A 25473-nucleotide genomic window follows, 5' to 3' on the forward strand; every position below is an offset into this window, starting at 1 on the left:
CCTTAAAGGGGGTTAAGGTATCTAGGCTAGACGCGCCCGCTTCCACCCGCAAGGCTGCCGTAGCCCCTTTAAAAGGCAGAGACGTGAAAGAGCAGGGTCCTAGGATGAACCAATGACAAGCCCCATTTGGCCTCTGCCCCGCCCATCCCCACCGGAGGTCAAAAGTCTCGTTCTACGGCACTGTGGCCTGTGCAGTGAACCCAGAGGCTCCAAGTGAGGTTTCGCGACAGGGGCAGAGGGTGCAAAAGGCCAGGGCACTTGGTGGGAGCCGCTCTGCTCAGACGCCTCCAAATCCCCAGGTCGGCTGTGATTGTTCTGCTTGCCCTCTCGCTGCCCACATGGCCCTGAGAGGCGTCTACGCGCGGCTACTGTACCGCGGACCTGGCCTACGAGTCTTTCGTTCTTGGAGCTCGGCGACAGCGCAGACCGGTCAGTGCTGGACCTCGGGTGGAGTAGGGAGGGAGAAACTTGAGGCTCGGGGACTTTTTCGGGGTGATTTTTCCCGTCCTATGTTTGCAGAGAAAGGCGAGAAGACCCAGAGTCGATCGGCCAAGCGTAAGGGCCCCTGGTTGTGCCGTGCGTCTGCGCCCCTCGTCCAACTGTCCCCTCGTCCAACTGTCTGTCCCCGATGGGTTCTGTCCCAGAATCTGAGGGCTGCCCAGGCAGGGAGGCAGGGCCGTGGCCAGGGCCAGAGGCGCTGAGGCAGTGAGTTTTCCGAGAAAGACCAGTTTGCCAGTCCTATTTGCTGCCCACATTAGTTGAGGGTTGAGGGGTGGGGCTGAGGATTCTGGGGGAGGGGAGGGCGTGGTGGTCGGGTGGACAGGGCTGAGTAGAGTCCCACTCCCTCCAACCCCGCCCAGCTTCGCGGCCTGAGTTTGACTGGAGGGACCCACTGTTGCTAGAGGAGCAGCTGACAGCAGATGAGATCCTCATCAGGGACACCTTCCGCACCTACTGCCAGGAGCGCCTCATGCCCCGCATCCTGCTGGCCAATCGCAACGAAGGTGCTCAGGCAGGCGGGTGGGCACTCTGGAGCTCCCACTGCCACCTGAACCTGTACCCTCCATCATGCACACCAGTTCTGCCTGCTCTAGCTGGGCCTCAGAGCACCTCTGGCTCTGGGCTAGTGCTCCAGAGGGCCAAGGCTGGGCCTGAAGTTGGGCTGTCTGTCCCTTTGCAGTTTTTCACCGGGAGATCATCTCAGAGTTGGGGGAGCTCGGTATGCTGGGCCCCACCATCCAAGGTAAGGACACATTTCTCTCCATACTCTGCAGCCCTCCACTGTGTCTTGAAAAGCCCCTTTCTTTCCCTGAGCCTAGTTTCCCAGTCTGCAAAGAGAGGCTGTTAATGTCTCTGTTTGAAGTGGCTGTGGGGATGAAATGAACAAACCCTCAAGGTAGAGCCAGCTTGGTGCCCTTTCCTTGGGTACTCCTATGGGGCTCTGTCTCTTGGGCAACAGGAATCACTGGTCTCAAGTGGGCAGGGCTTTGTTCCCCATTGTTCTATTTCTCTCCCCTCCTGCCCGCCCCCCAACCCTGGCCCATCCTCACCAGGGTATAGCTGTGCTGGAGTCTCATCAGTGGCCTATGGGCTCTTGGCCCGAGAGCTGGAGCGAGTGGACAGCGGCTACAGGTCAGCAATGAGTGTCCAGTCTTCCCTTGTCATGCACCCTATCTACGCGTATGGCAGCGAGGAGCAGAAGCAGAAATACCTGCCCCGGCTGGGTGAGCAGCTGCCTGGGGAGCCTGGTGGACAGAAGATGGTCCCTGATCTGAAACTCAGGGTTTGTCCCTCAGGCCTGCCTTATGTTCTCACCTTAAGGGTATTGCCAATGGCCCCTCAGGCCCCCTGCCAGACCCTGGACCCCACCCCACATCTGATTCTCCTAGGTCTCTCTTGACTCTGCCCCTTTCTCACCACCATCATATCCCCTGTGATTTGCTTTCTCTGCTCCCCATTGCAGTCCAAAGTTTAAAGTCTTAATTTCCCAACTGGGTCCACAAGCCCCCACGTGGGCAGGCCTCTGCTAACCTTTCCAGCTCATCTCTGACTACTCGCTTGACTGCTCCTTTGCAGTCGGACTCAGCGGCTTGGACCCTTGGACTTTTGTTGTACCCATGGACTTTTGTACATCCTGGTCTCACTGCCAGGACTGCTCTTTTGCATACCCCTTCCTGCTTAACTCCTTTTCACTGCCCTTCAAGACAGTTTAGCCAACCCCTTCCCGACTCCTGTTTGGACCTCCCCCCATTATGGCATTGTGACTATGACCTGGGTGAGATATCTGTTCCCCCCACCTCATGGGAGTGCCGTGAGGGCAGGGTCAGGTCTACCTTGGCCTGGCTCAGTGGAAAGGCCCGCAGTTTTCAGTAGAGGGTTTGGATGGGGGACCCGCAGCCTCATGATCTCATCTCATGCCTGCAGCCAAGGGGGAGCTTCTGGGCTGCTTTGGGCTCACGGAGCCCAACCACGGGAGTGACCCTAGCGGCATGGAGACCAGAGCCCGCCACAACCCATCCAACAGGAGCTACACCCTCAATGGGTCCAAGACCTGGTGAGGCAGGAGCCTGGGGGCCTTAGGCAGGTGGGCAGGGGCAGTAGGTAATGGCCAGATCCCTCACTGCCTGTCCTGCTTCCAGGATCACCAACTCACCTGTGGCCGACTTGCTGATAGTATGGGCTCGGTGTGAGGATCACTGCATTCGGGGCTTCCTGCTGGAGAAGGGGATGCGGGGCCTCTCAACCCCCAGGATTGAGGGCAAGTTCTCTCTGCGGGCATCATCCACAGGGATGATTATTATGGATGACGTGGAAGTGCCAGAGGAGAATGTGCTGCCTGGGGCGTCTGGTCTGGCGGTAAGCAGCAGCCACCTTGGCAACTGATATCAAGTCACCTGCTGCTTCTCTTTTCTTGGGCAGGCCCCTTGCTAGGGACCCAGCTGGGGAACAGATACCCATGGAGCCCAAACAGTAGTGACTTGGAGAGGCTCTGCCTGGCTCACTGATGTGTGCTGAAACTGCCCCCCTCTCCTTTTTAATTTTTAACTGTGCTGTTCATTGCTGCATGGACTTTGGTCTAATTGCAGAGAGCAGGGGCTACTCTCTAGTTGCAGTGTATAGGCTTCTCTAGTTGTGATTCCTGGGTTCTAGAGCACAGTTCAATAGTTGTGCACTGGCTTTGTTGCTCTGTGGCATGTGGGATCTTCCTGGACCAGAGATCAAACCTGTGTGTCCTGCATTGGCAGGTGGATTCTTTACCACTGAGCCACAAGGGAAACCCAAAACTGCCCCATCTTGGTGACCATCTCACTCAAGCTGGCTCGGCCCGGGATGCATAGAGGCCTGAACCAACCTAATTCTGCTTGCATGTGCATCTTCCTGTCTCCTTACCTCAGACCCTAGATCTGAGCCTCCAGTCCAAATCTTGGACTGGGGAGAACCGTATGAAAACCAAGAGTGAGTAGGCAAGAAGCGAAACCCTATGTGCATTGTTGGCTTTGATGCCAAGGCCGTGTGTGACTTCAACAGTTGTGCTGAGTCTCCCTGGTTTACACTGACTGTGTATCAGGGGTGTCTGGGGAGGGGCACTTAAAAGTTAGTTCTCTACAGGTTCTCTCATCTCTTGGTGGGGCTGAGGCCCTGTCTCAACCCTACAGGGCCCCTTCGGCTGCCTAAACAATGCCCGCTATGGCATCACGTGGGGTGTGCTTGGAGCTGCTGAGTTCTGTTTGCACACGGCTCGGCAGTACACTCTGGACAGGTCTGTGGGGGCTACCATGACAACTCCCAGGGGTGTGGAGCGGGGAGGCTCGGGCTCCATCACCTACCCCTCCACCCTTGGCGCTCAGCCACCAGATCTAAGTTCCCTGCTCTGTGAATTGGCCGAGGAAGTCCTTCTGGGCAATGAGGGGCTCAGTCAACAGCAGGGCCAGAGTGAGCTGAGTGGGGACACAGCTCACTCTGGAGCAGCCTGAAAAGGCCCTGGGATAGGACTGGGGAGTGCCCTCCACCCCATAAGATTTGCCTTGACCTTGCCTGCTAGGATCCAGTTTGGTGTCCCACTAGCCAAGAACCAACTGATTCAGAAAAAGCTGGCGGACATGCTCACCGAGATCACATTGGGCCTTCATGCCTGCCTGCAGCTCGGCCGCTTGAAGGACCAAGACAAGTAGGGGCTCTGTGTGTGGGAAGGGGCAGGCAGCTATGGCAGGAGGACCCGGTGCCTCTTCCAGGCATGGTGGTGGTTGGGCCTGGAGAGAGAGGCCTGGTGCCTCTTCCTGCCTGGTGCCCCTGGGGACCCTGCCCTGCCTACCTCTCCCTCACTGGGAGCCATGTATGCTACTGTGATGTAACCCTCCTCCCTGGCTGGCTTTGCCTGTGGGGTAGGGATGCCTGGGTGCCCGGAGCGGGGTCAGTTCTTTGTAACCCAATGTTTGTGACATCTGTGCTGTTCCCAGGGCCGCCCCGGAAATGGTCTCTTTGCTGAAGAGGAATAACTGTGGGAAGGCCCTGGACATCGCTCGCCAGGCCCGAGACATGCTGGGGGGGAATGGGATTTCTGATGAGTATCACGTGATCCGGCATGTCATGAACCTGGAGTCTGTGAACACCTATGAAGGTGGGGGCTGGATTCCTGGGGGGTGGGGGGTGGTTCACAGTGGCCTCACATCTGGGGAAGGGGACAGCAAGGAGGGGCAGGGACAGCAGGCTCAAATCCTGCTGTCAGCTGTCTGTCACCAGTTGGCAGCATGATGTGGGGCAAGTCCCACCCTCAGTCCTGCATCTGGAGTGGCCCACAAGGGGACCATGGAAGTATACACTCCCACATTTCCCCCGTTATGCTCGAGGAAGGATGTTCTCAAGCCCACTTACGGCTTACTCGGGCATCCCCAGATGGGGGCACAACACCCAGGGGGCTGGTGAATTCAAGGTGGTGAGTGTGCAGCTACACACAGGAATCAGCACCCCATTTTATGTGAGAAAAAGAGAGAGAAACAGTGAATCATTGGCAGGCTGTGGTGTTTGCACCTGGTAACTGGTTGTGACTCCTGTCGGGCCCAGAACCCCTTGCCTCGTAGGAAGACAGACATAGAAAAAGATAATTAAAAAGAAAAAAGATGTGGGGACTCCCTGATACTCCCATGGTTAGGACTTGGTGCTTCCACTGCGGTGGCCTGGGTTTAGTCCTTGGCTGGGGAACTAAGATCTCACAAGCCAAGGTGTGGCCAAAAAAAAGAAGAGAGATGTACAATTCTAGTGTGAGCCACACAGACTAGAGGGAGCTATAACAGGACTCAGTCTCTGAGGGAGAAAGTGGAGCCATATTAAGCCTTGAGGGAGGTGTAGGAGTTCCCTGGGCAGAGACGGAAGTAGCGTCCAGTGCAGTGGTGGGGCATTCCAGGCAGCAAAGGGAAGGGGGAGGGGATTCTACAGCATGACAGGGACCCTGAGGACAAGCTGAGGGGACCTCCAGATGGTTTTATGCAGGGGAGGGGGCAGGATAGATTTGCACTTCAGGAAGAAAAGAGAATTATTTTGCTCCATGAAAAGGAGGGCATAATCTCTGGTTTCTGCCTTGGGAAGCTAAGGAAGAACAGATGAGAACATGGAGGGCTATAGAGTGTTCCTTTGTGGATGTGGGGTGGGATGTGGGATGTGGGGCTTGGGGCAGTGGCTCCAGGATGAGGGGAGGCAGGCATCAGCTGGGACAGACAATTAATTGTCTTATGTTTGCTTTCCTGTCCCTCCTGCGAGTAAGAAAGGGTCTGATCCATTTCCCACAGAGCTCATTAGCTCTTTCCACCTCTGCGGGACGAAAGCATGGCTGGGTTGAAAATCAAACATTTAATCAACTGTGTGGGGTTGGGGTGGGGTGAATCTGGGAGAGTACCAAAGCTGGGCCCCGTGGTGGGGGCTGGACTTGCTGTGGTTTGGGGCCTGGCACAGAGAGCATCGGTTGGGTTTTGTTTGCTTATTTTTGCCAAAGAAGCATTGCAGAACTCTGAAAAACAATTTTCTCAGCATGGCCCAAACGGTGGCCTTCCTTAGTGGTGGTCACTAAGAGGGGCTCTCCTGGTAGCTGTCAGCATTCACCATCTTTGTGAATCTGTTCTTCTTCCAGAGTAGTAGCCTGTGGGGGGACATGAAGATTGACTTTAAAAGGAATTTGTGGGGGAATTCCCTGGTGGGCCAGTGGTTAGGACTCTGCACTTCCACTGCAAGGGACACAGTCAGGGAATTAAGATCCCTGGTTGGGGAACTAAGATCCCACATGCCATGTGGCACATCCAACATAAATAAGCAAAATTTTTTAAAAAATAAAGGGAAATCGTGAGCTGTTAAGACTGCAAACTGACTCTGCATTTGTTCACCCAGGCACTCATGACATCCACGCTCTGATCCTCGGAAGGGCTATCACAGGGATCCAGGCATTCGTGGCCGGCAAGTGAACCCACTTCACCTGGGAGCCCAGATGGCACCAAACCCCTCTCCAGGGAGACACAGGGCTTGGAGCTTAGTTGGAGAGGTGGCAGATGGAGCCAGTTCTTCTGGTGGGAAGTGAGAGACACTGATTTTTAAATATCAAAATTTCCCTTTTGAAGTCATTCAAATGTGTTCCTTAAAGAGAAGATGGAACTTTCTGTACTGAGTGTCTCAATCCAGTTTTGACCATGGACGGGCAGGGACTCCACCTGCCTTGGAACAGAAGCTCCTTGACAGGGGAGCAGGGACAGGAGAGGAGAGTGACATGGAAGCAACTTGTGAGACCCACCAGTGTCTAAATGAACTGCTCCATCCACACGGTAAGCGTTCACTCTATACCCTCTGACCCTCCCATCTGGGGGCAAGTGCCTTAATGCTGGACGCTGGAGCAGAATGAGTGATAAAGAGAGAGAATAATAAAGAGTGTGTGTCTGACCCCACTGTGTTGGATCACATTTTCTGGTAACCAGTGACAGGAAAAAGGAACACGTGGAAGGGCTGTGAAGCGCGCTGGGACTCAGCAGGGATTTCCCCAGCCCAGAAGTGATCTGGACCATGTCGGAGTCTTGGGCTTGGCTGTAATAAATAAACTCAGGTGGGCACTGCCAGGGCTCGGGGCTGAGGGCAAAGGGGACTTTGTCCTTTTTGTCACCCACCACAGAGCTGACACACAGTGTAGGAAGTAACAGTCTGGCTTCTCAGCTCGGACACACCACATAACAGGGGAGCATGGTGCCATGAGTAGGACGACCAGAGCACCAGGGCCTTTGCAGAGATAGTGGTTCCTGTGAGGTTTAGGGCCAGGCGATGCTGCTCTCTGTTGATATTTACGTAAAAAAATTTTTTTTCTTTTTCTGGCCATACCTCATGGCATGTGGGATCTTAGTTCCCCCACCAGGGACTGAACCCGTGCCCCCTGCATTGGGATCATGGAGTCTTAACCATTGGACCACCAGGGAAGTCCCTGCTGACATTTACTTTCATCTTAGCCCCTACAACTCTCATACCTCAGGCTGGACACACAGGTCTTTGTACACGGTCTCCACAGTGTGGCACACTTGTTTGAGCTCTGTTTCCAGGTGACTGATCTTTGCCATCTTTTGGGTGAACTCTTGGAGCTTTTCCTGGATGATCTTATTGTGGTGATTATAAATCTGATACATCCTCTCCTCAAGCTTCTCTGTCAGGTCTGAAACCTTTGAAAGAATAAGAGGTGCTCTTAGAAAATCAAACAAGAGGCGTCACGAGACATTTGTTCTGACTGGTTCTTTAAGATTTCTGCAGTTTATCTTATAAAAGTAGTAAAAACAACTCTGGTGACTGGGAGTAAAATGGCCTATATGTTAAATTTTTCTTTTCTTTTTTTTAATGAGAAATATTTTCAACTTTATTCATCTCCAAAGAGTGATTAAAAACATGATTCAGGGGACAGTAAAAGTTTAGGTCAAATAAAGTAGAAGAATGTGACTTTACATATATATATTATATATATTACATATATGTAGTATATTTTATATACTACATATATAATTATATAATTTAAAATAATTATATAATTATATATTTGTAGTTATAATTATAAATAATGATATAATTATTGCATATTATATAATTATATAATTAATTATATAATTATATAACATAAATTATAATTATATTAAATTATATATATTATAATCATATATTGCATATATAATTATATATTGCTTATAATATATATATGGAGAAGGCAATGGTACCACACTCCAGTACTCTTGCCTGGAAAATCCCATGGACGGAGGAGCCTGGTGGGCTGCAGTCCATGGGGTCGCTAAGAGTTGGACACGACTGAGCAACTTCACTTTCACTTTTCACTTTCATGCACTGGAGAAGGAAATGGCAACCCACTCCACTGTTCTTGCCTGGAGAATCCCAGGGACGGGGGAGCCTGGTGGGCTGCCGTCTATGGGGTCGCACAGAGTCGGACATGACTGAAGCGACTTAGCAGCAGCAGCATTTTATATATATATATATATATATATATATACACACACACACATATGTATCAGTGTAACCTTATCCCAGATCATTTTTCTTTTTAAAAAGAAAGGTGCAAAATTATGTAAATAAAATCAGCCAGGTTAGGAGGAAGGTATCTAGAATGGAGACTAGAGGAAAACATGCAACAAAGTGGCCTCTCAGTGATGGTGTCATCTGAATATTTTTATCTTTTTTTCCTGCTATGTCATATTTTTCTCTAAATTTGCTATGTACCAGGTAGGTAGGAATGGGGCTGAGGGAGGAAGTCAGCCTGTCGTCTAGAGATGACGTGTGGAATTCACAAGTTGTCTGACTTACAGGACACATTCTGAAGACACATCGGGGATAACTATTAATAACAGACCTGAACATAACATTAGGTTTTGTTAGACATAAGCCCCAGCCATGTTCAGGGACTTCCACTCTCCCAAATCATGTGACTTCTGGAGGACAAGTGGGTGTGATAACTCAGGTTATGCCTCAATCCCCTCCTGCCACAGCCATTAGCACAGCATGAAGGTAAGGGACTAGTCTGTGATACAGGTGAACCTTGGCTTCTCATCCTGGCTCTCCCACTCAGGCAAATTATTTCCAAACCTTACTTTACCCATCTGCAACATGGGTCTAATCTCTTCTCTGCCGGATTGCTACAAGGGTGAAATGAGGTACCAAATGCAAACTGTATAGAACGTGTGGGGAACATAACAGCAGTTCATTGCCTCCCCCTTTATGTTTTACATGAGGAACACCCCCCCTTTCCCTGGGGTTCTGCAGTACGTGGGGGGAATCAGTCACCTTGATCTTGAGGCTGTCTCTGAAGTTGGTCATGAGGGCATGGTCCTTCTGCCTGCTCTCGTTGATGTTTTCGATCAGCTCCTGGGCTCTCTTCTTCAGGATGTCAATGCTCGAGTCCAGAGAGGAAAAGTAGGGTCCTGACTTTCCTTCCAGCATCATCAGCTGGCGGTTGGCACTGGAGGTGGCGACAGAGGGGCTAGAAACCTGACTTCTGCAAGTATAGGAAACTTGAGATCAGCACCAAACTTTCCTGAGAATGGCTGATCTGAATTAGCTCTGTGGTGGGAGAATCTGCATCTTGTGTTTCCCGTTGGTGACAATTGTTTCATTCACACCCCCTCCCCGACCCTGCCCCTGAGGGGAAGGGACAGTTTAAGGGTCTGCCTGCCAATGCAGGGGGACATGGGTTCAATCCCTGCTCTGAGAGGATTCCGTGTTCTTTTTTTTTTTTTTTTTTTTTTTAGGATTCCATGTTCTGTGGGGCAACTAAGTCTGTGCACCCCAACTACTGAGCCTGGGCTCTAGAGCCCGTGCAACCTAGAGCTGAGCTCTGCAATAAGAGAAGCCACCATAATAAGAAGTCCTCGAACCACACCTAGAAAGTAGCCCTCCCTCTCCCCAATTAGAGCAAGCCTATGCATAGCAATGGAGACCCAGTGTAGCCAAAAATAAAATAATTTTTTAATAAAAAAATTAAAATTAAAAAAAAAATACCCCCAGAAGAGTTTGTCCCACACTGTGTGTGCTAAGTCACTTCAGTCATGTCTGACTCTTTGCAACCCATGGACTGTAGCCTGCCAGGCTCCTCTGTCAATGGGATTCTCCAGGCAAGAGTACTGGAGTGGGTTGCCATGCCCTCCTTCAGGGGATCTTCCTGATCCAGGGATCCAACCCACGTCTCTAAGTCTCTTGCATTGGCAGGCAAGTTCTTTACCACTAATGCCACTTAGGCACTAATGCCACTTGGGTACTGTACATATGACTATAATTATGCAATTCAACTAAATGCATAGTTAGTGAAATAGTGAAAAAAGGACAGCTGTCTAAAAAAGCTAAATAGAATGAACAAAGTTGAACCTAATAAAAAACAACTGTTAAATCAAGTGTGGGCAAACAACGATATATTAGGGCAAAGAGCATAAATATTTAAAGTATTTTGCATACAGATTGCTTTGTCGAGGCCTATAAGTTTTTGCTTTGCTTTAGAAAAACAAAAGTGGGGGACTTCACTGGTGGCCCAGTGTTTAAGACTCTGTGCTCCCAATGCAGGGTGCTGGGTTTGATCCCTGGTCAGGGAACTATTGATAGATTCCACATGCTGCAACAAAAGATCCTGAGAGCCACAACTAAGACCCGGCCCAGCTAAAAGAAAAGACGGTAAAATAAAAACACAAAAGTGGAAACTGTGGGTAATGCATTATGAATGAAGTGTATGCAAGGAAAAAAAAAGTTGTGATCTGATCAACAGACCCATTGGTGTTTTAAATTAAGATAAAATGTTTAAAGGGCTTCCCTGGTGGTCCAGTAATTAAGTATCAGTTTGGCAATGCTGGGGAACACTGATCCCATATGTTGTCAAACAACTAAGCCTGAGGGCCACAACTATTGAGCCTGTGCTCTAGAGTCCAAGAGCTGCAACTATGGAAGCCCGTGTACCCTAAAGCCGGTGCTCTGCTACAGAAGCCACTGCAATGGGAAACCCACACACCACAACTAGAGAGTATCCCCTACTCACTGCAACTAGAGAAAGCCTTCATGCATCAATGAAGACCCACCACAGCCAAAAAATAAATAAATCTTTTTTTAAAAAAAAGATAAAGGGTTTAAGGTAAGATGCTCTTTTTTTTCAGCCAATTTTTTGTTTTATCTGCCCTGCACCATGCTAAGCTACCCGCTTCACCTTGCTGCACCCTCACACCACGCTTTGGGGTCTGTCCCCATCATCTTTACCTCATCGCTGAGGACACAGGCTCAGCACGACTGTGTCACTTTCTCAGGATCCCCAGTCTGTGCAGACCTGGGTGTGGCATCCAGCTGGCCTGACCCCCGGCCTGGGCCCTGATTCCCCCAAAGTTCTCGTTTTCCTCCTCACCCTGAGGTGCTTCCAGCTCTGAATGGCTGAGACTCGGAGGTGCCAACACAGCAGCTCTTCCACACACCAGTTCACACACAACCATAAAGCCATGACTGCAAGCCAGGCACAGCTACTGGGAAAAACACATCTTCATTTTTGGATGCTTCCTCCATACAAATATTTTTCTTGGCTTTTCTCCAACTGCTTGAGCTCTTTCTTCTGGCTCAGGATACAACCACAGGGAAACTTGAGTGCATGAGAGTCAGGGGGGCCAGACTCTCCCAAAGAGAGTCTGGCCCCCCTGACTCACACTGACACAGAAGTCCTAAAGCCTGAGACCCTGGCTGTGTCCTGGTTCTCAAGTTCTCCTTATCAGATGGGTTTTTGCCCTTGGGCCTTTGCACTTGCTCTCTGACAGGGAGACCTAGCCTAGGCCACTACCTCTTTTGTTTTTAATATTTATTTATTCATTTTATTTTTGGTTGTGCTGGGTCTTTGCTGCTGCACGTAGACTTTCTCTAGTTGCGGTGAGCAGGGCCTACACTCTAGTTGTGGTGTGTGGGTTTCCCATTGTGCTGGCTTCTCTTATTGCAGAACACAAGCTCTAGGCACTTGGACTTCAACAGTTGCGGTACAAGGGCTCAGTAGTTGTGGCACATGGGCTGAGTTGCTCCCTGACATGTGGGATCTTCCTGGACCAGGGATTGAACCCGTGTCCCCTGCATTGGCAGGTGGATTCTTAACCACTGAGCTACCAGGGAAGCCCCCGCTGCCTCTTTTGAAGCACCACCTATGACCCCGTGCCTATCTCTACCACTGTGTGCTTGTCCCTGATGCCGCTCTCATCTCCCCATTTATCTCTGCATTCCCAGCATCCAGCACATTTTGAGTCCTCCACTATTAACAAACGAATGAATGAAGGACACTGATCCAGTCCTCCCTATTCTGGCTTTACACAAAGCATACAAGTTCATCTGCCTGCAGAGCCAGACGCTTGTGTTCAGAGCATCTGTCACAAATGCTCTGTGTTCAGGCACTCATGAGAAGGTGTGCCTCTGATCAAGGCAGATATTTTATAGCAAAACCTTATTGATAGAAAACAAAGACCACCTAAAGGCTCCCTGGGCATTCCTGTAAAAAAAGGTTTTGCTGTCCTCTTGACCTGCCTCTCATGGGAAGAATAATAAAAGTGCACAGAATAAATGAATGAGTGATTAGGAAGGGCTTTCATTACCATCCACGCTCCCATGTTTCCCAAACTTATCCTCAACCCACGCCTCTCCTCTGAGCTCCCAGTAAGGTACCTGACGACCCCCAGGCCCTCTCCACTTGGCTGTCTCAGAGGCATTTCAAACTCCTCTAAATTTACACACCAACTCAAAGTTGTCCGCCCTCCTCCTGTCATTGAAGAACACCAAAAGTCACCCGGTACCCAAGCCAGAAACTTGGCAGCCACCCTGGAGCCTGGCTTCTCTCCGTCCTTCCAAATCCCCTCACAAAATCAGACTTCTCTGGTGGTCAGATGGTTAAGAATCTGCCAGTGCAGAGGACACGAGTTCGACCCTGGTTCTGGAAGATCTCACATGCCGTGGGGCAACTAAGCTCCTGAACCTCGACTGCTGAAGCCCACGTGCCCTACAGCCTGTGATCCACAAGAGAAGCCACAGCGCCACACGAACAGTAGCCCTTGCTCACTGCAACTAGAGAAAGCCTGCATGAGGCACCAAAGACCCAGTGCAGCCATAAATAAATAAATTTCTTAGAAAAGATTAAAAAAAAAAAAACCAACAAAAACAAATCCTGTCACAAAATCAGACTAGCCTGGTGCTCCAGTGCTTAAGAATCTGCCTGGCAATGCAGGAGACAAGGGTTTGAACCCTGGTTTGGGAAGATCCCTCGTGCCCTGGAGCAACAAAGCCCCAGGGCCACAACTACTGAGTCTGCTCACCTAGAGCCCAAGCTCCAACACAAGAGAAGCCCAAGCACCACAGGAAGAGTAGCCTCTGCTCTCCACAACTAGAGAAAGCCTGCGGGAAGCAACGAAGACTCAGCACGACCTAAAATAAATTACTTTAAAAAGAATCCCGTCACAAAATCCTTTCATTTCTACCTCCTAATTTCTCCCAAAACTATCATCTCTTCCCCACCAACCATTCGCAGCCCCACACCTATTGTTCTCACCTGGGCCTCAGGGACCTTTGAAACACAATCAGGCACCACTTCTGCTCTATAGCCTACAAGACCCCCCACCAGCTGCAGGATCAAGTAAATTCCCTAGCACAGCACACAAGGCTTTCCAGGGCTGTGGAAAGGCCTCCATCTTCTCTTTTCACCCTCCACTCCCAGCAATTTGGAACCTTCCACAATTTCACCAAATCCATTAGCCTTTGCCTGAAATGACTTTTCTTTTCTGTCAACTTCATGAGACAGCATTCAGAGCACCGTTACCTCGCCATCGCTTACTAATCACAACACTGCCAGTTTGTACGCAGATTCCCTCCAGGCGCCCTATGCACTCTGGGCAGAGTGCGCGTTGTATTCATTCCAGAGGCATCACCACTGTTCCCTGAACACCTAAATGAAAGAATTACCACCTGAGATGGATGTAACATTCTTGCTCTTAAGCCACTTTGTACCCGGAGTTGCTTTGTTGTCCCCACTGTATAAGGGCTCTGAAATTAAAATCAATGAGAGAACCAGGTGTTTCTTTTTTGTGTCATTGCTCACAACCTGCTTGAGCTGCTAACTGTTCAAAGTCGCTCCTTTCTCAGGCTCGAGGGACGAAGCTGGAACCGGTCTCCGTGGCAGCTACACAAATGGTGAAAAATCACTTGAAATCAGCTCATTCAAATTTCGTGGTGGGACAAAGGCCTGCATCAGATGTCTGCAGAGAGCATCTTGATTTTCCCCAGCCACCCCTTTGGGGTTTTATTCCTTTCCATTTCATTTTTCTTAATACTCAGCAGCTGCATATTAATCAGGATGCTAATGAATCATAGGCTTCCCTGGGCCTGCATTCACCAATTAACTTTAATAAACAAAACACACCATGTCCTCTCCACTGGCTTCCCTAGTTCTCAGGCCTGCTTCTGTTGCCCAACCCTGGATGGAGGCCAGGGACTGGAAGTGGGCCCAACAGAGCCGGCTGCCTGTGCTCAGGGTGGGGCAGTGGGGGGCCAGGGTGGGGGTTGTGAACACATCCCTCTGCTCATTTATGATGGTCTGTCCTAAGGAGTCCCTAATTCAGCTTCGAGGATTAGGACCTAGTTTCCGAGCAGGGCCCACGCTGGCAGGTGGCCCAGGAACGGCGGAGGAAATGGGTCTAAGCGAAGAGACCATCTGTTCGCTCCAGGTAAAGCTGTGATTGGCAGGCGTGAGAGCCAGAGCTGCCCGCTGGTGGGGGCCCTCCCTCCGTGGGCCTCTAACAGATACACAAGTAAACAATTCGCCAGCCACTTACGACCACCGCAGGCGGTGGTCCCGGGAGGGGAGACGAGCTAATCAAACATTCAAGGAGGAACACAACAGCATCTCTGGTGGCTGGGCAAAATGATGTTTTGCTGAAGTACAGCCAGGAAAGGGGAAGGTTTGAATTGAAGCTGCAGAGCTCACTCCTTTCACCCTCTGCTCTTCTCTCGTGAAATGTGTTCACATTTTAATCATGTCATTGACAGTCTGCTGAGGGATCTGTTAACTGGCCCTTGCACTGGTTCTAATCCATGTTTCTCGACCCAAAGCTCTTTTAGAACTCCTCAAAGTCTCAATGATTTGCAATTGTGTCTCCTCACCACTTAGATCACCGTCTAAACATACTATTTGCAGGAAGGTGTTATCAAACAAACTACTTTAGTTCTCTTTTTCATGGTCTCCAATTGATAGCACACACCTTGGAAACCATTCCACCCTATGCTCTGTTTTACAACTGAGGCCTCTGGGAGGCAAGAGGAAGCTGGGTTTCTGCCTGCAGTCCTCAGGGGCCCTGTCTTGAGCCTCATTCTATTCCCAGGTGAGCTCCTTCACGGAAAAAGTGACTCCCACAGTGCCATCTCTCTGGCCCCTGGCCCCACCCATCCTGAGTTCTCGGTCAGAAAGTCCAACCCTGTCCTGGGCTTATTCATCTGTATGTCTCTCAGTTCAGTTCAATTCAGTCGGTCAGTAGTGTCCGACTCTTTGCGATCTCATGGACTGCAGCACACCAGGCTTCCCTTGTCCATCATCAACTCCCAGAGCTTGCTCAAACTCATGTCCATCGAGTTGGTGATGCCATCCAACCATCTCATCCTCTGTTGTCCCCTTCTCCTCCCGCCTTCAATCTTTCCCAGCATCAGGGTTTTTTCAAATAAGTCAGCTCTTCACATCAGGTGGCCAAAGTATTGGGAGTTTCAGCTTCAGCATCAGTCTTTCCAATGAATATTCAGGACTGATCTCCTTTAGGATGGACTGGTTGGATCTCCTTGCAGTCCAAGGGACTCTCAAGAATCTTCTCCAACACCACAGTTCAAAAGCATCAATTCTTCGGTGCTCAGCTTTCTTTATAGTTCAACTCTCACATCCATACATGACTACTTGGAAGACCATAACTTTGACTAGATGGACCTTTGTTGGAAAAGTAATGTCTCTGCTTTTTAATATGCTTTCTAGTTTGGTCATAGCTTTTCTTCCAAGGAGCAAGTGTCTTTTAATTTCATGGCTGCAGTCACCATCTGCAGTGATCTTGGAGCCCAAAAAAATAAAGTCTGTCACTGTTTCCAATGATTCCCCATTTATTTGCCATGAAGTGATGGGACTGGATGCCATGACCTTAGTTTTCTGAATGTTGAGTTTTAAGCCAACTTTTTCACTCTCCTCTTTCACTTTCATCAAGAGGGTCTTTAGTTTTTCTTTGCTTTCTGCCATAAGGGTGGTATCATCTGCATATCTGAGGTTACTGATATTTCTCCCAGCAATCTTGATTCCAAGATTGTGTATGTCTCTGGTCACCTTGAACTCAGCAAGGGCAGAATGCATCTTGTGCCTCTGCCAGTTGGAAACCAAACCACCTTGAGCCAGAAAGCGGGAGGCCCTTTCTGTGCTGGTAAGCATTTAGCAACTGGCTCTCTAGGGGTGGAGGAGGAGGTGGCAGGGGAAACCTTGATTTGTAGTATTTGCCAATTTCCATGGTGCACGGACTCCCACTATAGCCGATTTCAAGCTACCAACATGAAGTTGCTAAATGCCAGGTTGGGAAGAGATGTGTAGAACTGGCTCCTGCTGGTAGGAGCCAGCTCCAGGCTCTAGGACATCGCAGCTGGGAGACCTCGTCAGCTCATCCCTTTTCTCATGCCTCAATAAATGAACCCCCCCCCCAATCTTCTCTCCATCTGCCCTGCTAGACAACCTGCAGAAGCCTCCCACCTATCTCCCAGGTCCACTCCCACCCCCTCCCACCCATTCTTCACAGAACAGCTGGTGTCTTTTTATAACAGGAACCTGAGCATGTCACTTCTCTGATTTCAGCCATTCTCCGCCTTGGTATTCCCTTTGTTTCTATCTAACAGAAACAAAAACTTGTACACGGATGTTCACAGCAGCCTTATTCACAAGAACCAAAGAGCAGAAACAATCTTAATTTCCAACAGCTGATGAATGGATAAATAAGGTAAATCCATAATTTAGAATATTATTCAGCTATATAGAGGAATGAAGTTCTGATACATGTTACAACACGGATGAACCCTGAAGACATTATGCTCAGTGAAAGAAGCCAGTTACAAAGGATCACACAATTGTATGATTTCATTTATATGAAATATCCAGCAGAGACAAATTGTAGAGATAGAAAGTAGAATTGTTGCCAGGGACTAGGAAGGACATGGGCTTACCAGGTGGCACTAGTGGTAAAGAACCCGCCTGCCAATACAGGAGACATAAGAGATGCAGGTTCTATCCATGTTTCGGGAAGATCTCTTGGAGGAGAGCATGACAACCCACTCCAGTATAATTGCCTGGAGAATCCAATCCCATGGACAGAGGAGCCTGATGGGCTACAGTCCATGGGGTCGCAAAGAGTCAGACATGACTGAGCACACACATGCATGATTACAGAGGATACGTTTTCCCAGCAACCTGACCTCTCTTGTGTCAGTGCTTGTTCAATACATGCCTTTCTTATCAGATGGAAGCACTGAGAATGTATGAGCCTGTCTATCCAGTGTAACCAGGGTATCACTACCACCAATCACGAAGCCTGACACACTGGCCTTCCCGCTGTTTGGTGACCATATCAAGCCTGCCCCTGCCTCAGGGACTTGCAGCTCCCTCTGCTTGGAATGTTTGAGCATCTGGACGCTGGCTGGCTCCTCCTTATGTGACCTCCTTAGAGATCAACTATTCCAAACTCCCTGTCACTCTAGTTTCTCCTTCTCGATTTTGTTTCTTTTTTTGTTAATTGTTTCTTTATTGAGAGACTATTTCTCACCCCAGATAGTCATAGTTTCATAGTTCAGGAACACAGGAAAGTGACAAACTTCCATGGAACTCAACCCAAGAAATTCTTTATATTCCAAATCACTTTGCACTCTGAAAAATACCAGCCTTCCTCATCTCCTCAAAATCTTTCATGGAATCATAATTTCTGTAGAAATCTGCATATGCCTTCTTTCTTCGTTCAGCCACAGCAAACTTATAGAAAGTTGCAAACCCCAGGGAGACCATGAATGCTCCAACAATATGAAATCGCAGACGTTTGGCCAGGAGGCCACGCATCTGAGGTTTTGCCAAAGCAGTGGACATGGTAGTTCTTCTTCTCGGCGGCTTAACCGCAACGTCCTTCCAGGCTGATGGAGAAATGGACTCGGTTTTGTTTCTTTACAGCACTTGTCACCAATTGAAATGACATTTAAAAAAATTATCTTATCTTTTAGAAAGTTCAGTTCAGCTGCTCAGTCATGTCTGACTCTTTGCGACCTCATGGACTGCAGCATGCCAGGCTTCCCTGTCCATCACCAATTCCCGGAGCTTGCTCAAACTCATGTTCATCAAGCTGGTGATTCCATCCAACCATCTCATCCTCTGTCGTCCCCTTCTCCTCTTGCCTTCAATCTTTCCCAGCATCAGGGTCTTTTCCAGTGAGTCAGTTCTTCGTATCAGGTGGCCAAAGTATTGGAGCTTCAGCTTCAGCATCAGTCCTTCCAATGAATATTCAGGGTTGATTTCCTTTAGGACTGACTAGTTTGATCTCCTTTCTGTCCAAGGGACTCTCAAGAGTCTTCTCCAACACCACAATTCGAAAGCATCAATTATTTGGTGCTCAGCCTTCTTTACGGTCCAACTCTCACATCCATACATGACTATTGGAAAAACCATAGCTCTGACTACACGGATCTTTGTCATCAAGGTGATGTCTCTGCTTTTTAATATGCTACCTAGGTTGGTCATAGCTTTTCTTCTTTTAATATGCTGTCTAGGTTGGTCATGACTTTTAGAAAGTCAGCTTGGCAATAGACCCAACATAGTCAACACAATATTCAAGAAAAATAAAGTTGGGAGGACTGATGCTACTTGATGTGATACCAGTGAAAGAACATAAAATAGACCAGTGGAACAGAATAGAGCCCAGATAAAGACCCACACATGTAGTCAACTTATCTTTGACAAAGGAACAAAGAAAATTCAGTGGAGAGAGGAGAATCTTTTCAACAAGTGGAGTTGTAACAATTAGACTTCCACATGCAAAAAAAGTGAAGTTAGACACAGATCTTGCACCTTTCACAAAAATTTTCTTAAAATAGATATCACAGCCCTAAATGTAAAACTATGGCAGAAAGTTAAAAAGAACTAGAGTCTCTTGATAAAACTAAAAGAGGAGAGTGAAAAAGTTGACTTAAAACTCAACATTCAGGAAACTAAGGTCATGGCATCTGGTCCCATCACTTCATGACAAATAGATGGGGAAACAATGGAAACAGTGACAGACTTTATTTTTTTGGGCTCCAAGATCACTGCAGATGGTGACTGCAGCCATGAAATTAAAAGACACTTGCTCCTTGGAAGAAAAGCTATGACCAACCTAGACAGCATATTAAAAGGCAGAGACACTACTTTTCCAACAAAGGTCCATCTAGTCAAAGTTATGGTCTTCCAAGTAGTCATGTATGGATGTGAGAGTTGAACTATAAAGAAAGCTGAGCACCAGGGAACAATGGTGCTTTTGAACTGTGGTGCTGGAGAAGACTCTTGAGAGTCCCTTGGACTGCAAGGAGATCCAACCAGTCCATCCTGAAGGAGATCAGTCCTGAATATTCATTGGAAGGACTGATGTTGAAGCTGAAACTCCCAATACTTTGGCTACCTGATGTGAAGAGCTGACTCATTTGAAAAAACCCTGATGCTGGGAAAGATTGAAGGCGGGAGGAGAAGGGGACAACAGAGGATGAGATGGTTAGATGGCAACACCGACTCAATGAACATGAGTTTGAGTAAGCTCCAGGAGTTGGTGATGGATAGGGAGGCCTGGCGTGCTGCAGTCGATGGGGTCACAAAGAGTCAGACACGACTGAGTGACTGAACTGAACTGAAACATAAAACACAAAACTGTAAAACTCCTAGAAGACATCATAGGAGAAAATATAAGTGGCTTTGGGGTTGGTGGTGACTTCTTAGATACAATATCAAAAGAAAGAACTGGTAAATTGGACTTCATTAAAATTTAAAACTTCTACTCTGTAAAAGAAACCATTAAGAGAATGAAAAGACCCATCACAGACTGGGGCAAATCTTTACAGAACACAAACCTGGGGCTTCCCTGGTGGCTCAGTGGTAAAGAATTGCCTGCCAGTGCAGGAGACATAGGTTTGATCCCTGGTCTGGGAAGATCCCACATGCCTTGGGGCAACTAAGCCTGTATACCACAACTACTGAGTCCACATGCTGCAACTACTGAAGTCCGCGCACCCTCAAGCCCATGCTCCACAGCAAGAGACGTCACTGCAGTGAGAAGCCGGGGCACCACAACTAGAGAAAACCTCGCATAGCAAAGACCCAGCGTCGCCAAAATAGATAAATAAATAAAATTATTTTTTAAAGACAAAAAAAAGACTTTAAAAAAAACATCTGCAAATCTGATAAAAGGCCTGACATCCAAAATATTCAAAGAACTCATGAAACTCAGCAATAAAAAAATAATCCAAAAAAAAAAAGAAACATCCAATTTAAAAACAGTCAAAGATCTGGACACCATACCAAAAGACGCGCAGATGTCAAATAAGCATATGGAAAGATGTTTAACTTCATACCTCATAATGAAGTTTCAAATCAACATAACGATGATACCACCATTGCCTGTTGGAATGGGGGAAACCTAAAACACTGACACCACCAAATGCTGGTGAGGATGTAGAACAACAGGAACACTCATTCACTGAAAACAGGAATGCAAAATGGTTCAGCCACTTTGGAAGACATTTTGGCAGTTTCTTTCAAAACTAAAAATACTCTTACCATATGATCTAGCAATTGTGCTCCTTGGTATTTACCCAAAGGAGTTGAAAATTTACATCTACACAAAACCTGCACATGAATGTTTGCTGTAATTATATAAACAACTAAATTGGTAAAACTTGGAAGCATAATTGCTGAAACTTAAAAGCAACCAAGATGTCCTTCAATAGGTGAAAAGAAGTCAGCTCCAAGAGAGTAGGAATTCTGATTTGTTCACTATTGTATCCTCAGCATCTAAAACAGGGTTTGGGTAAAGGAGACCCTTGATAAATATCTGGTGAATAAATGTGCAAGACAAGAATGTCTTTTTAAAGTAATCTGTAACACTGCTCTTTCTCTTGCTCCAACATCGCAATTTCTGTTAGTTTTATCTTCTTAAATCTATTCAAAATTTGACTACTTCTCATCACCTCAATGGATCTACCCTAGGTCAAGTCACAGTCATTTTGCACCTAAATTATTCCAGTTGCTTATCACTGGCCTCCCTGTTTTCAGTCCAGCCTTCGATAATCTATTCTCTACTCAGCAGCCAGATGGTGGCGGTTTGGTCACTAAGTCGTGTTCGACTCTTGCGACCCCATGGACTGTAGCCTGCCAGGCTCCTCTGTCCATGGGATTCTCCAGGCAAGAATACTGGAGTGGGTTGCCATTTCCTTCTCCAGGGGATCTTCCCCACCCAGGAGTTGAACCCAGGTCTCCTGCATTGTAGGCAGATTCTTTACCAACTGACCTACAAGGGAAGCCCAGCAGCCAGAGGAAGCCTTTTAAAACTTTTGTCTAACGGACTATGGTGGTTTAGTCACTAAGTCATGTCTGACTCTTGAGCCCCGTGGACTGCAGCCTACCAGGCTCCTCTATCCATGGGATTCTCCAAGCAAAAATACTGGAGTGGGTTGCCATTTCCTTCTCCAGGGGATTTTCCTGACCCAGGAATCAAACCCCAGGCCCCAGGTCTCCTGGATTGCAGGCAGATTCTTTACTGATTGAGCTACGAGGGAAGCCCAATGGACTACACTTCTAAAAATGGCCAGACCGGAACACTTTTCCACTTTGCAGGCCATATGGTCTGGATTGCTTCTGGAGAAGCAGCCCTGTCCTAATAAAACTTTATTAACAATAATCCCGGAACTTCCCTGGTGGTCCAGTGGTTAAGACTCCATGCTTCCATTGTAGGGGGCACAGGTCCCATCCCTGATCAGGGAACTAAGATCCCACAAGCCACAGCCCATTCCCCACCCCCATCCAAAAAAAAGCGCCTCACTCTGCAGTAGTCAATTCCTGTCGCTCCTCTAATTCCACATCTTCTCATGTGTAACTATCACCCAACGTCCCATCACCTGTCTAACTGTATCTCTTATTATTTCCCTCTTACCCATGCTTGCTCCAGCACAGTCCTCCCTTGGGGCCTTTGCAGCTGCTGTTTCTTGGCCTGGAATGTAGTCCTCCCTACCCTCATGGTTCACTTATCATCTCCTCCATGAATCCTTCCCTGACCCTCTGATCTAAACTGGCCATCTGCCACACTCTCCCTATTTTTTCCCCCAGAACACTCAGCATCCCCTGACTACCATATGTTCCTGAGTTTACAGACCTTCTCTTAGAATGTCAGCTCAATGCTTTTGATACCATGCAGGGCCCTGTGGGGCTCCTGGGCTTAAGACCTTTCTGTGGCCCCCGTTTCTTTGATTACAGGAAACAACATTCACTCAGCCTCCATGCTTCCCAGAGTTCCAATGGGCTGATTCAAACAGTTGTTAGGGAAAGGAAGGGATGGGAGACCAGGGAGAAACAGTCAAAAGTAGCCTTGGGGCAAAGTCCTATTTCCCTACCAGGGGATATACACAACAATATCTTTGAGCTATTTCTGCAGATACTGACACCCCTTCCAGGTGGGAGAAGCTGATGATTAATGATGGTAGGCTGCCCACAAACAGGTAGACCCCAGACCAGCTGGACTTGAAGGCTGATGCTGACTCCTACTTCCCTCACCATCAACCCCTCAGAACAATGCAAGCCTGTCACTATTTTGATCCTTATCACCTATCCTGACAATGAACCCTGTCTATAAGACCTTTCCAAAGGAAGGGGGGCAGAGTTCTTGAGGTGCTAATCTACTGTGTTCCCTCTTTGTCTGGCAAAGAAATAAAGCCACTCTTCCTCCTCCATAACTCTCTGTATTTCTGTTCAGCATCAGTGCACAGAGAGCCAAGATTTTGGCATCACAGTGTCTCCAGTGTTTCCATCCCAGGCACATGGGAGATTGTGGACGAGTATGTACAACAAATGCGCCAAGAGCAGACACTGGAAGGGTCTGGAGGAAGAAAAGGGTAAACGAAGGACTCAAGGGTCTGTTTGGGTCCTTTGGACCAGGTTCTTCCTCACCTAGCTGGCCCTTGACAAGCCTCCTCATCGCGGCTCTCCTCACCCTGCTGCTGTTCCTGGTTCTCCCCCAGCAGCTGTGGCTCCTGGTCCTTGAACTCTACGTGGGGCATGTCCACCTGTGAGCACAGCTAGCGCTTGAGAGGTCAAAGGAGGGAGGGAAGGAGGGCAGGAAGTGGTCAGCCCCCCCCCCCCCCGCCGCTCCCCTTCAACCCTGGGCACCTCTGTGTGCTGCTGCGCCATGTTGCGGACCTGCAGGAGAGATGGGCGGGGCTGGGATGGGCACCACGAGGACGGTGGCGTGGACCGGGGGGACCCTGTGCCTGGAGCACAGGACTCAGGTGGGGAGACCTGGAGGGGATGGGGTGAGGACTGGGGTTCCTGCTGGGGTGCTAGGGTGCCTGGGCTCCTAACTGGTAAGTCGGCTCGAGTCCTTCGAGGAGAGAGAAGTAGGAGAAAAAGAAGAGAAACGGGTGCGGTGCGTGGGTGTCTGTGTCTTTCTCTACCCTACTCCTGCCACGCGCCATGGGTGGAAGTCGGTCCTTCTGGCCAGGGCTGTCAGCGCGTCAGTCACACAGTCGGTTAGTCAGGGCCTGGAAGGTCAGTCAGGAAATCGGGGCCCAGCCGGGCGAGGAGCGGCCTGGATGGCAGGAGACAAACGGCCGGTCTCGGGTTCGTCGGGGAAGCCCAAGGTCGCTGCCGTTTCCTGCCCGTCAGCCCGCCGCCCGCGCGAAGGAAACAAGTGCAGCGTACTCCCTGTCGCTCCATTCCGTCTTTTCTCGCCTTCTCGTTCGTGCCCTCTGCGCACACGCTGGCCCCGCCCCCGGAACGCTCCGCCCCCACGCCTGTGTAGCGGCGCGAACCTTCGGCCCCGCCTCTTTTCGCGAACTTGCGCGCGCAGCGGGGCGGGGGCGGCCGTTAAAAGTGTCGGTTGGGCTGTCCAGGCGCTGCGCGCGCAGCCCGCACAGCCGGGAGGAGCCGGTGGTTTCTGTGCTCGCGTGTGCGCACGTGTGAGGCGGCACCAGGGCACAAGTTGAGTGGCGGAATACCTTGGACCGTGTGTTCATTCGTTTTTCAGTTCATTTCTCATCTGCTTAGCCCAAAGAAATCTTGCCAATAAAAAATTCTGACTTTTGCTGTCATTTGATTACGACCTACTGCCCTTACTGAAAAAAGCTGATGTAATTACCACCTTGAATCAGTTATCTGCGCTCCAAAACCAGAAGCTCCTTGAAAGCACGGTGGCGCTGGCCCTTATAGAGTTGAGCCCATACCCTTCAATGATAATAGTAATAAGAATAATGAATAGTGACAACAGTAGTCATAATTGGCACACGAGGAGAAAATATTTAAGAACTTGTATCCAGTATCCACAAAGACCTCTTGGAACTCAGTAAGACAGAAAAAATAAAGGGGGCGGCGGGAGGGGGACAGACGATTTGAAACGGTGTGTGCAAAGGCCCGGAGGTCTGAGCAAGCTCAGTGTGTTTGAGGAGCAGTCGGGTCTGGTGGGGAGAGCAGGGATTGGCGGAAGCAGTGGGTGAAGGATGAAGAGTTTGGTAGGGGCTGGGCTGAGTCAAGGTCAAGGTTTGGGACTTTGTCCCAACTGATTGGAGAGGAGGTGGGTGTTTCTTAGGCTTTGTATCATATATCCTTCACCCTCACTTGTTTTTACTTTTTACATGGCTTCTACCCCTCCCTTCATTTCTGTATTTATGTCACCGTGTCCAAGAGGGGAAGACAGCTGGGACCCCCGCCCGCATCCCCACCCCACCAAACACACACACACATGCTCAGCCCTTCTGTTCAGGGCTCTGTCCCTGGCCACACACCCTAGAGAACACCCCCTTTACACCTATGTTCTGGAGAGCCGGAGGGGTTCGAATCTGGGCTGTCTCTTACCAATAACAGGGGTGATCATTAAACTGCCACTTAAAAACTCATCTTTGTCTATTACCAAGGTGATAAAATCTAAAACATGAGACTCTTTGTGAGGGTTTCAGGGATAAACATCTGGAATACATTCAGAGTTTAATGAACAGTAGCTAACAGTATCTTGTGGCAGAGATACAAGATGTTACATCTTCCTGCAACAACAGATTTGAAGATTCGAGGATCATCTACAGAGAGAAATCTCAGACTTAACTTCTAAATATGCACACACAAACACAAGGACCAAATCAAAACAAAGGCAACACAGGGACTTCCCTGGTGGTCCGGTGGCTGAGACTCCGAGCTTCCATTTC

At 48.9% G+C, this 25473-nt stretch overlaps 2 protein-coding genes across 5 annotated transcripts; one reads left to right on the forward strand and one right to left on the reverse strand.

Moving 5' to 3' along the window:
* On the forward strand, positions 1–6918 carry GCDH (glutaryl-CoA dehydrogenase). 3 transcript variants are annotated; one of them, XM_043466860.1, is made up of 12 exons: positions 1–213; positions 300–429; positions 520–555; positions 861–1004; positions 1181–1243; positions 1554–1724; positions 2425–2554; positions 2640–2856; positions 3657–3760; positions 4043–4168; positions 4458–4618; positions 6376–6918. In XM_043466860.1, the coding sequence occupies exons 2-12, from the start codon at positions 339–341 to the stop codon at positions 6447–6449; spliced, it is 1317 nt and encodes a 438-aa protein (XP_043322795.1). In that variant the 5' UTR covers positions 1–213; positions 300–338; the 3' UTR covers positions 6450–6918. The 3 variants fall into 3 exon arrangements, with proteins under 3 accessions (XP_043322795.1, XP_043322796.1, XP_043322797.1); XM_043466861.1 differs by lacking the exon at positions 1–213 and having other exon boundaries at positions 216–429; XM_043466862.1 differs by lacking the exons at positions 1–213; positions 520–555 and having other exon boundaries at positions 220–429.
* On the reverse strand, positions 5830–25429 carry SYCE2 (synaptonemal complex central element protein 2). 2 transcript variants are annotated; one of them, XM_043466867.1, is made up of 6 exons: positions 23981–25429; positions 23450–23660; positions 23231–23346; positions 9298–9472; positions 7491–7679; positions 5830–6130 (listed from the first exon to the last, which is right to left on the reverse strand). In XM_043466867.1, the coding sequence occupies exons 1-6, from the start codon at positions 24292–24294 to the stop codon at positions 6083–6085; spliced, it is 1053 nt and encodes a 350-aa protein (XP_043322802.1). In that variant the 5' UTR covers positions 24295–25429; the 3' UTR covers positions 5830–6082. The 2 variants fall into 2 exon arrangements, with proteins under 2 accessions (XP_043322802.1, XP_043322803.1); XM_043466868.1 differs by lacking the exon at positions 23450–23660 and having other exon boundaries at positions 23981–24031.
* Positions 25430–25473: the final 44 nt, after the last annotated feature.

The sequence above is a fragment of the Cervus canadensis genome, chromosome 4 (genome assembly GCF_019320065.1).
Source record: "Cervus canadensis isolate Bull #8, Minnesota chromosome 4, ASM1932006v1, whole genome shotgun sequence".
Lineage (NCBI taxonomy): Eukaryota > Metazoa > Chordata > Mammalia > Artiodactyla > Cervidae > Cervus > Cervus canadensis.

Excerpts from the sequence above, each read along its gene's own strand:
- GCDH (XM_043466860.1), top strand. The coding sequence starts at position 339 with ATGGCCCTGAGAGGCGTCTACGCGCGGCTACTGTACCGCGGACCTGGC. Across the intron at positions 2,857-3,656 it reads CTGGGGCGTCTGGTCTGGCG|GGCCCCTTCGGCTGCCTAAA; the intron begins GTAAGCAGCAGC and ends TCAACCCTACAG. Across the intron at positions 4,169-4,457 it reads CGCTTGAAGGACCAAGACAA|GGCCGCCCCGGAAATGGTCT; the intron begins GTAGGGGCTCTG and ends TGCTGTTCCCAG.
- SYCE2 (XM_043466867.1), bottom strand. The coding sequence starts at position 24,294 with ATGAACACACGGTCCAAGGTATTCCGCCACTCAACTTGTGCCCTGGTG. Across the intron at positions 7,680-9,297 it reads GAGACAGCCTCAAGATCAAG|GTTTCAGACCTGACAGAGAA; the intron begins GTGACTGATTCC and ends ATTCTTTCAAAG. Across the intron at positions 6,131-7,490 it reads ACCTGTGTGTCCAGCCTGAG|GCTACTACTCTGGAAGAAGA; the intron begins GTATGAGAGTTG and ends GTCCCCCCACAG.